Here is a 12,500-nt window from a genome sequence, read left to right as displayed (position 1 = left end):
AGCCACACACACACACAGACTGAACACACACACACACACAGACTGAACACACACAGACTGAACAGCCACACACACACACACAGACTGAACAGCCACACACACACAGACTGAACACACACACAGACTGAACAGCCACACACACACAGACTGAACAGCCACACACACACACAGACTGAACAGCCACACACACACACAGACTGAACAGCCACACACACACAGACTGAACAGCCACACACACACAGACTGAACACACACACACACAGACTGAACAGCCACACACACAGACTGAACAGCCACACACACACACAGACTGAACAGTCACACACACACAGACTGAACAGTCACACACACACAGACTGAACAGCCACACACACACACAGACTGAACAGCCACACACACACACACACACACACACACACACAGACTGAACACACACACAGACTGAACACACACACACAGACTGAACAGCCACACACACACAGACTGAACAGCCACACACACACAGACTGAACACACACACACACAGACTGAACAGCCACACACACACACACAGACTGAACAGCCACACACACACACACAGACTGAACAGCCACACACACACACAGACTGAACAGCCACACACACACACACAGACTGAACAGCCACACACACACACAGACTGAACAGCCACACACACACACAGACTGAACAGCCACACACACACACACTGAACAGCCACACACACACTGAACAGCCACACACACACACAGACTGAACAGCCACACACACACACAGACTGAACACACACACACAGACTGAACAGCCACACACACACACAGACTGAACACACACACACACAGACTGAACAGTCACACACACACAGACAGACTGAACAGCCACACACACACACACAGACTGAACAGCCACACACACACACACAGACTGAACAGCCACACACACACACACAGACTGAACAGCCACACACACACAGACTGAACACACACACACACACAGACTGAACAGCCACACACACACAGACTGAACAGCCACACACACACAGACTGAACAGCCACACACACACAGACTGAACAGCCACACACACACACACTGAACAGCCACACACACACAGACTGAACAGCCACACACACACACACTGAACAGCCACACACACACAGACTGAACAGCCACACACACACACACTGAACAGCCACACACACACACAGACTGAACAGCCACACACACACACACTGAACAGCCACACACACACAGACTGAACAGCCACACACACACTGAACAGCCACACACACACACACTGAACAGCCACACACACACTGAACAGCCACACACACACACAGACTGAACAGCCACACACACACTGAACAGCCACACACACACACAGACTGAACAGCCACACACACACAGACTGAACAGCCACACACACACAGACTGAACAGCCACACACACACACACTGAACAGCCACACACACACAGACTGAACAGCCACACACACACTGAACAGCCACACACACACAGACTGAACAGCCACACACACACTGAACAGTCACACACACACAGACTGAACAGCCACACACACACACACAGACTGAACAGCCACACACACACACAGACTGAACACACACACACAGACTGAACAGCCACACACACACACAGACTGAACAGCCACACACACACACAGACTGAACAGCCACACACACACAGACTGAACAGCCACACACACACTGAACAGCCACACACACACACACTGAACAGCCACACACACACAGACTGAACAGCCACACACAGACTGAACAGCCACACACACACACAGACTGAACACACACACACACACACAGACTGAACAGCCACACACACTGAACAGCCACACACACACACACTGAACAGCCACACACACACACTGAACAGCCACACACACACACAGACTGAACACACACACACACACAGACTGAACAGCTACACACAGACTGAACAGCCACACACACACAGACTGAACAGCCACACACACACACACAGACTGAACAGCCACACACACACAGACTGAACACACACACACACAGACTGAACACACACACACACAGACTGAACAGCCACACACACAGACTGAACACACACACACAGACTGAACAGCCACACACACACACAGACTGAACACACACACACACACTGAACAGCCACACACACACAGACTGAACACACACACACAGACTGAACAGCCACACACACACTGAACAGCCACACACACACACAGACTGAACAGCCACACACACACACAGACTGAACAGCCACACACACACAGACTGAACAGCCACACACACACACACTGAACAGCCACACACACACACAGACTGAACAGCCACACACACACTGAACAGCCACACACACACAGACTGAACAGCCACACACACACTGAACAGCCACACACACACACACTGAACAGACACACACACACACAGACTGAACAGCCACACACACACACACAGACTGAACAGCCACACACACACACAGACTGAACAGCCACACACACACACAGACTGAACAGCCACACACACACAGACTGAACAGCCACACACACACACAGACTGAACAGCCACACACACACAGACTGAACAGCCACACACACACACACTGAACAGCCACACACACACACACAGACTGAACAGCCACACACAGACTGAACAGCCACACACAGACTGAACAGCCACACACAGACTGAACAGCCACACACAGACTGAACAGCCACACACACACACAGACTGAACACACACACACACACAGACTGAACAGCCACACACACACACTGAACAGCCACACACACACACAGACTGAACACACACACACACACAGACTGAACAGCTACACACAGACTGAACAGCCACACACACACAGACTGAACAGCCACACACACACACAGACTGAACACACACACACACAGACTGAACAGCTACACACACACACAGACTGAACACACACACACACACAGACTGAACAGCCACACACACACAGACTGAACAGCCACACACACACAGACTGAACAGCCACACACACACACAGACTGAACACACACACACACACAGACTGAACACACACAGACTACTAGCCCCCTCCTTTGCCTACAGACAGCTTATTGAGTGTGCGACCCTTGTGGGTGCTTGGAAAGATTCATTTGCCTTCACTGCCAACAACGCTGGCTTACCTGTGTGCTTGATATGTGGTGAGAATTTATCAAAGACATTTTCAAAGCAAGCACTCAGCACCGGACACAAGTACCAAACTGAAGATGAGCGAAAGAGAGCAATTTCTGTTTCTGAAGCTGCTACGGAAAGTTGAGCTGAGCAAACACACTTTGAAGAAGTGGATGACCGCTCCACATTCAACCACAGCTGCTAGTTTTGTGGCAGCTCAGGAGATTGTAAGGAGGGGGAAACCGTTCACAGACGGAGAATACATGAAAGAGTCATTCATAAAAATATCAGAGCATCTATTCTCCGACTTCAAAAACAAAGAAGATATTGTTCAGAAAATGAGAGATATGCCTCTCTCTGCAAAGACCGTCAAGGACTGGACCATTAAAATACAACAAACATCACCAGTAAGCAAACTGATGACATAAATTCAGCTCAAGCATATTCAGTTGCCTGTGATGAGTCAAGTGATGTCAACGATATTGAGCAGACAGCACTGTTATGCAGATATGTGAACTCTGATGGGCTGCAGGAAGAACTGATTGAACTCATACCACTAAAGGGCCAAACACCACTCACCTGGTGTCCGTGTCTACTGATGGGGCACCCAGTATGAGAGGAGCACAGAAGGGCTTTGTGAAGTCACTGGATCGAGAGCTGATGACGTTTCACTGCATCTTGCACCAAGAAGCACTGTGCTCCCCCCCCCCCCCGAGTGTGTGGAAGTGATGAATCTCGTTATTCGGGTTAAACCACCGAGAGTTTCGTTCATTATTAGAGGAAGTGGACAGCGCATATTCAGACCTCCTGCTGCACAACAGAGTCCGGTGGCTGTCCAGGGGAGACGTGCTGAAACGCTTCGCTGCTTGTCTGGAACAACAAAGGCCTCAGCTATCCCGAACTGGGAGACCTCGATTGGCTGGGAACATTTTACTTCATGGTGGATATGACAAGTCACTTAAACAGGCTGAATAAGAATCTCCAGGGGAAGGGAAGCACAGCCCTGCAGATGCTGGAGGATGTAGAGAGAAGTACACTCTCTCACTTCCCCACCCTGAGAGAGTTCAAAGAAGAGAGCAATCACATAAATTATGATTATTTACATCGTGCAATTATTTCAATGCAAGCTGCATTTGGAGAGAGATTCAGCGAGTCCCTGTCACACCCCTGGACCCTAACCCAACCCCATCCCTACTGAACATGTCCGCATTCACTGGAGTAAGTCAGCCCCATCTTGAAATTGAACTGGCTGACATAGCGGATAAAGATTTATGGGTGTCCAAGTTCAAAAGCCTGAGAGTGGATCTTGAAGAAGTCGCCCGTCAGAAGGCCACTCTCGCTAAAGAGCACAAATGGAGTGACATAGAAAACCTCCCCAAATCCCACAAGCTTGTTTTTGAAACATGGAGTGCCATTCCCGACACCTGAACATGAACAAGTATGCCTTTGGAGTCCTGAGAAGCCAAAAAGTGATGGAATATTTCTGTGTGTGTGTGTGTGTGTGTGTGTGTGTGTGTGTGTGTGTGTGTGTGTGTGTGTGTGTGTGTGTGTGTGTGTGTGTGTGTGTGTGTGTGTGTGTGTGTGTGTGTATATATTAATGTGTGTGTGTGTGTGTGTGTGTGTGTGTGTGTGTGTGTGTGTGTGTGTGTGTGTGTGTGTGTGTGTATATATTAATGTGTGTCTGTGTGTGTGTGTGTGTGTGTGTGTGTGTGTGTGTGTGTGTGTGTCTCAGGGAGGCAGACTCCAGTCTCAGGCTGCTCCCCAGGCTCAGTGTGGATACTGGGATGGGACTGGAGCGACTGGTCAGCGTCCTGCAGGGGAAGAGATCCAACTACGACACGGACCTGTTCACCCCCCTGCTGGAGGCCATCCACCAGGTACACACCTGCAACTACACACTACACACACACCTGTTCACCCCCCTGCTGGAGGCCATCCACCAGGTACACACACACACACACACACACTACACACACACACACACACACCTGTTCACCCCCCTGCTGGAGGCCATCCACCAGGTACACACACACAACTACACACTACACACACACCTGTTCACCCCCCTGCTGGAGGCCATCCACCAGGTACACACCTGCAACTACACACTACACACACACACACACACCTGTTCACCCCCCTGCTGGAGGCCATCCACCAGGTACACACCTGCAACTACACACTACACACACACACACACACCTGTTCACCCCCCTGCTGGAGGCCATCCACCAGGTACACACCTGCAACTACACACTACACACACCTGTTCACCCCCCTGCTGGAGGCCATCCACCAGGTACACACCTGCAACTACACACTACACACACTACACACACACCTGTTCACCCCCCTGCTGGAGGCCATCCACCAGGTACACACCTGCAACTACACACTACACACACACACACACACCTGTTCACCCCCTGCTGGAGGCCATCCACCAGGTACACACCTGCAACTACACACTACACACACTACACACACTACACACACACCTGTTCACCCCCCTGCTGGAGGCCATCCACCAGGTACACACCTGCAACTACACACTACACACACACACACACACCTGTTCACCCCCCTGCTGGAGGCCATCCACCAGGTACACACCTGCAACTACACACTACACACACACACACACACCTGTTCACCCCCCTGCTGGAGGCCATCCACCAGGTACACACCTGCAACTACACACTACACACACACACACACACCTGTTCACCCCCCTGCTGGAGGCCATCCACCAGGTACACACCTGCAACTACACACTACACACACACACCTGTTCACCCCCCTGCTGGAGGCCATCCACCAGGTACACACCTGCATCTACACACTACACACACACACACACACCTGTTCACCCCCCTGCTGGAGGCCATCCACCAGGTACACACCTGCAACTACACACTACACACACACACACACACCTGTTCACCCCCCTGCTGGAGGCCATCCACCAGGTACACACCTGCAACTACACACTACACACACTACACACACACCTGTTCACCCCCCTGCTGGAGGCCATCCACCAGGTACACACCTGCAACTACACACTACACACACACACACACACCTGTTCACCCCCCTGCTGGAGGCCATCCACCAGGTACACACCTGCAACTACACACTACACACACACACACACACCTGTTCACCCCCCTGCTGGAGGCCATCCACCAGGTACACACCTGCAACTACACACTACACACACACACACACACCTGTTCACCCCCCTGCTGGAGGCCATCCACCAGGTACACACCTGCAACTACACACTACACACACACACACACACCTGTTCACCCCCCTGCTGGAGGCCATCCACCAGGTACACACCTGCAACTACACACTACACACACACACCTGTTCACCCCCCTGCTGGAGGCCATCCACCAGGTACACACCTGCAACTACACACTACACACACTACACACACACCTGTTCACCCCCCTGCTGGAGGCCATCCACCAGGTACACACCTGCAACTACACACTACACACACACACACACACCTGTTCACCCCCCTGCTGGAGGCCATCCACCAGGTACACACCTGCAACTACACACTACACACACACTACACACACCTGTTCACCCCCCTGCTGGAGGCCATCCACCAGGTACACACCTGCAACTACACACTACACACACTACACACACACCTGTTCACCCCCCTGCTGGAGGCCATCCACCAGGTACACACCTGCAACTACACACTACACACACTACACACACCTGTTCACCCCCTGCTGGAGGCCATCCACCAGGTACACACCTGCAACTACACACTACACACACTACACACACACACACACACCTGTTCACCCCCTGCTGGAGGCCATCCACCAGGTACACACCTGCAACTACACACTACACACACTACACACACTACACACACACCTGTTCACCCCCTGCTGGAGGCCATCCACCAGGTACACACCTGCAACTACACACTACACACACACACACACACCTGTTCACCCCCCTGCTGGAGGCCATCCACCAGGTACACACCTGCAACTACACACTACACACACACACACACACCTGTTCACCCCCCTGCTGGAGGCCATCCACCAGGTACACACCTGCAACTACACACTACACACACTACACACACACCTGTTCACCCCCTGCTGGAGGCCATCCACCAGGTACACACCTGCAACTACACACACCTGTACAACTCTTATTCCAGGTGTAGTGAGGAGGTTAACAGGTGCTGTTGTCATGGTAACAGAGGAGGAGGTTAACGGGTGCTGTTGTCATGGTAACAGGTGATTAACAGGTGCTGTTGTCATGGTAACAGAGGTGGTTAACGGGTGTTGTTGTCATGGTAACAGAGGAGGAGGTTAACAGGTGCTGTTGTCATGGTAACAGAGGAAGAGGTTAACAGGTGCTGTTGTCATGGTAACAGAGGTGGTTAACGGGTGCTGTTGTCATGGTAACAGGTGATTAACAGGTGCTGTTGTCATGGTAACAGAGGAGGTTAACAGGTGCTGTTGTCAGGGTAACAGAGGAGGAGGTTAACAGGTGCTGTTGTCATGGTAACAGAGGAGGTGGTTAACGGGTGTTGTTGTCATGGTAACAGAGGTCCGGCGTGCGGCCGTACGGCGGCAGGACGGGCGCGGCAGACGAGGGGCGGGTGGACATGGCGTACCGCGTGGTGGCCGACCACGTCCGCACGCTGAGCGTCTGCATCGCTGACGGAGTTCATCCCGGCATGTCGGGCGCAGAGTGAGTCCACCAATCAGCTGCCGGCACGGTGATGTCACAGTGATGGCGGAGTGATGTCATCAGCTGCTCTCTGATTGGCAGGTTGGTGTTACGGAGGATCCTGAGGCGGGCCGTCCGGTTCTGTGCTGAGGTCCTGCAGCTCCCCCCGGGGGCGCTGGCTGACCTGGTCCCCACCGTCACACACAGCCTGGTAACTACAACTCCCATCATGCCCCGGGTCACCTGGCCGGGTCACCTGACTCATTAGGATGAGTTCAGAATAAAAATAATTCCAGGCGTCTTCAGTATATGGTATAAGTTGAAATCTGTTCCAGTTTATTGTCCAGATTGATATTCTTACTTTGTCTTACTTTAATGCATTTTGGAGGAAGGCGAGGAGATTTAATTTCCCATACACAGTAGATGGTAGAGTGATCACTGAAGCAGTCAGAGAGAACGCCAGATCTAATAATTCTATGAGGGTGGGTTACGAGGATCCAGTCTAGTAATGATTTAGATCTGGCGTCAACTCTGGTGGGCTCACTGATCAGCTGAGTTAAATGTTTACTGTGTGTTATAATGTTATACAGAGAAATGATTGAGTGAGTTGATCAGAAGTATTTCAGCTGCTTCTCCAAGAGACTCAACCTGCTGAGAGCTGCTGTCTAATAAATACATATAATATAATATATAGATTATTGATTGATTACTGATTACTGATTACTGATTACTGATTACTGGTTGTTTATGATTGGTTGTTGATGTATTGATTGATTATTGGTTGTCGTGTCTCCAGGGAGACGTGTACCCGGAGCTCCACAGGGAGGCAGACAGAGTGAGTCCTGCTGATTAAACCGTGTTTATTAAACATCAATAACTCTGAGAGTCTCTGACATCATCAGTGAGATGATGATGTCACAGGATGATGTAATCAGCTGCTGCTCCTCCTCCAGGTAGCTGACATCATCAACGAGAACGAGGCTCACTTCCTGTCGTCTCTGCAGCGCGGCAGCCGGCTGATCCTCCGCACGCTCCGAAACATGGACTACAAAGATGGCTCCACGGACTACAAAGATGGCGTCTTCTTCCCTAGTCAGTCCCTCTGTTACTACATCTCCCATCATGCTCTCTGTCTCTCTGAACTACATCTCCCATCATGCTCTCTGTCTCTCTGAACTACATCTCCCATCATGCTCTCTGGTCTCTCTGAACTACATTTCCCATGATGCTCTCTGTCTCTCTGAACTACATCTCCCATCATGCTCTCTGGTCTCTCTGAACTACATCTCCCATCATGCTCTCTGGTCTCTCTGAACTACATCTCCCATCATGCTCTCTGTCTCTCTGAACTACATCTCCCATCATGCTCTCTGTCTCTCTGAACTACATCTCCCATCATGCTCTCTGGTCTCTCTGAACTACATTTCCCATGATGCTCTCTGTCTCTCTGAACTACATCTCCCATCATGCTCTCTGGTCTCTCTGAACTACATCTCCCATCATGCTCTCTGGTCTCTCTGAACTACATCTCCCATCATGCTCTCTGTCTCTGAACTACATCTCCCATGATGCTCTGTTGCAGCCTCGGTGGTCTGGTCTCTGCACAGGGACCTGGGTTTCCCTCTGGACCTGGTGGACCTGATCCTGGAGGAGAAGGGGGTCCAGCTGGACCGCCAGGAGCTGGACCGCCTGGTCTCTGAGAACCAGAAGGTGAGCCTCATCCTGACCCCTAACCCAGACCTGGTCCAGACCCAGACCCAGACCTAGTCCAGACACGGTTCAGACCCAGACCCGGTCCAGGCCCGGTCCCAGTTTGGTCCTGGTCCAGACCCTGGTCCAAACCAGGCGGGGAGTTCCAGTCCACTGAAATGAGGCCAACCAGGAAGTAACTTAGAGCTGCATTCTATCAAAAGGCCACCAGGGGGCGACCGTCTCTATACAAGTCAATGGAGAAGTAACTTAGAGCTGCATTCTATCAAAAGGCCACCAGGGGGCGACCGTCTCTATACAAGTCAATGGAGAAGTAACTTAGAGCTGCATTCTATCAAAAGGCCACCAGGGGGCGACCGTCTCTATACAAGTCAATGGAGAAGTAACTTAGAGCTGCATTCTATCAAAAGGCCACCAGGGGGCGACCGTCTCTATACAAGTCAATGGAGAAGTAACTTAGAGCTGCATTCTATCAAAAGGCCACCAGGGGGCGACCGTCTCTATACAAGTCAATGGAGAAGTAACTTAGAGCTGCATTCTATCAAAAGGCCACCAGGGGGCGACCGTCTCTATACAAGTCAATGGAGAAGTAACTTAGAGCTGCATTCTATCAAAAGGCCACCAGGGGGCGACCGTCTCTATACAAGTCAATGGAGAATTCACCAACTTCTCACTTGATTTCTAACCTCAGTAAACGTTTTCAAAATGTGTTCTAACCCTGGTCCTGGTTCTAACCCTGGTCCTGGTTCTGGTTCTAACCCAGCAGGTGGTCTCTGAGGACCAGGACCAGGACCCGTCGGTGAGTCTGGATGTTCTGAGTCTGGCGGAGCTGCAGAGACTCGGAGTCCCCCCAACCGCAGAGGACAGGAAGTACGGGTACCGGCTGGACCAGGACCGCTACGGTACTACACACTCTACACAAAATACACACTCTACTACACTCTACTACACACTACACACTATACACACACTACACACTACACACTATACACACACTATACACACACTACACACTATACACACACTATACACTATACACACACTACACACTATACACACACTACACACTACACACTATACACACACTATACACACACTACACACTATACACACACTACACACTATACACACACTATACACACACTATACACACACTACACACTATACACACACTACACACTATACACACACTACACACTACACACTATACACACACTATACACACACTACACACTATACACACACTACACACTATACACACACTATACACACACTATACACACACTACACACTATACACACACTACACACTATACACACACTATACACTATACACACACTATACACTATACACACACTATACACACACTACACACTATACACACACTACACACTATACACACACTATACACTATACACACACTATACACACACTATACACACACTACACACTATACACACACTCTACTACACACCCGTCTCCCCCCCCCCCCCCCAGTGTTCCCAGAATGCCGTGCGGTGGTGCTGGCCCTGTATGACGGCCGGTCTCTGGTCTCGGAGGTGAAGGGGGGTCAGCGGTGCGGGGTGGTCCTGGACCAGACCTGCTTCTACGCGGAGCAGGGGGGGCAGTCACATGACCGGGGCTACCTGACCCGGGACGGACTGCAGGAAGTCCCCTTCCCCGTGGAGGCCGTGGTCCTGGCGGGGGGGTACGTGGTCCACCAGGTGACCGCACCTGACACCCTGAAGACCGGAGACCAGGTCCAGCTGCACCTGGACCAGGTAACCCATCACAGTCCTTCAGGTCTACAGGTTCTCCTGTCCCTGTTCAGGTTCTCCTGTCCCTGTTCAGGTTCTCCTGTCCCTGTTCAGGTTCTCCTGTCCCTGTTCAGGTTCTCCTGTCTCTGTGTTCTGCAGGTCTTCAGGTTCTCCTGTCTCTGTGTTCTGCAGGTCTTCAGGTTCTCCTGTCTCTGTTCAGGTTCTCCTGTCCCTGTTCAGGTTCTCCTGTCTCTGTGTTCTGCAGGTCTTCAGGTTCTCCTGTCTCTGTTCAGGTTCTCCTGTCTCTGTGTCCTGCAGGTCTTCAGGTCTAACGGTCTCTGTGTTCTGCAGGTCTTCAGGTTCTCCTGTCTCTGTGTTCTGCAGGTCTTCAGGTTCTCCTGTCTCTGTGTTCTGCAGGTCTTCAGGTTCTCCTGTGTCTGTGTTCTGCAGGTCTTCAGGTTCTCCTGTGTCTGTGTTCTGCAGGTCTTCAGGTTCTCCTGTCTCTGTGTTCTGCAGGTCTTCAGGTTCTCCTGTCTCTGTGTTCTGCAGGTCTTCAGGTTCTCCTGTGTCTGTGTTCTGCAGGTCTTCAGGTTCTCCTGTGTCTGTGTTCTGCAGGTCTTCAGGTTCTCCTGTCTCTGTGTTCTGCAGGTCTTCAGGTTCTCCTGTCTCTGTGTTCTGCAGGTCTTCAGGTTCTCCTGTCTCTGTGTTCTGCAGGTCTTCAGGTTCTCCTGTCTCTGTTCAGGTTCTCCTGTCTCTGTGTTCTGCAGGTCTTCAGGTTCTCCTGTCTCTGTTCAGGTTCTCCTGTCTCTGTGTTCTGCAGGTCTTCAGGTTCTCCTGTATGGTGAAGCACACGGCGACTCACATCCTGAACTTCGCCCTGAGGACGGTTCTGGGTCCGGCGGTCCAGCAGAGAGGTTCTCACGTGTCAGCGGATCGTCTCCGCTTCGACTTCAGTGTGAAGGTCTGTACTGGGTTCTCTGCTGGGTTCTTTCTTAGAGAGATGGAACCCAGAGTTGTTCTCAGTGAATCTGCAGCAGGGTTCTGGTCTCTAGTGTTCTAGTAAGAACCCGTTGGGAACCTGTTGGTCTGACGGAGTCTAAAGGTCTAAAGTCCAGTACCAGGATGT

The 12,500-nt window shown here is 51.3% G+C and overlaps 1 protein-coding gene across 4 annotated transcripts in view; it reads left to right on the top strand.

Moving 5' to 3' along the window:
- The window catches only part of aars2 (alanyl-tRNA synthetase 2, mitochondrial (putative)), a 21,616-nt gene that overhangs the window by 4,712 nt on the left and 4,404 nt on the right, over window positions 1-12,500 (top strand). For 3 of the 4 annotated variants that reach the window (XM_053338465.1, XM_053338489.1, XM_053338482.1), the window contains 9 exons: window positions 4,912-5,056; window positions 7,783-7,928; window positions 8,010-8,118; window positions 8,704-8,742; window positions 8,861-8,999; window positions 9,490-9,617; window positions 10,381-10,519; window positions 11,115-11,398; window positions 12,195-12,335. In XM_053338465.1, the coding sequence (XP_053194440.1) occupies window positions 4,912-5,056; window positions 7,783-7,928; window positions 8,010-8,118; window positions 8,704-8,742; window positions 8,861-8,999; window positions 9,490-9,617; window positions 10,381-10,519; window positions 11,115-11,398; window positions 12,195-12,335 (1,270 nt within the window). The remainder of the gene's footprint in view (window positions 1-4,911; window positions 5,057-7,782; window positions 7,929-8,009; window positions 8,119-8,703; window positions 8,743-8,860; window positions 9,000-9,489; window positions 9,618-10,380; window positions 10,520-11,114; window positions 11,399-12,194; window positions 12,336-12,500) is intronic. The other variant, XM_053338474.1, reaches the window with a different exon arrangement.

Source organism: Scomber japonicus, chromosome 2 (genome assembly GCF_027409825.1).
Source record: "Scomber japonicus isolate fScoJap1 chromosome 2, fScoJap1.pri, whole genome shotgun sequence".
Lineage (NCBI taxonomy): Eukaryota > Metazoa > Chordata > Actinopteri > Scombriformes > Scombridae > Scomber > Scomber japonicus.
Note: the sequence above shows the minus strand (reverse complement) of the source record. Positions and strands in the feature narration are given on the sequence as shown.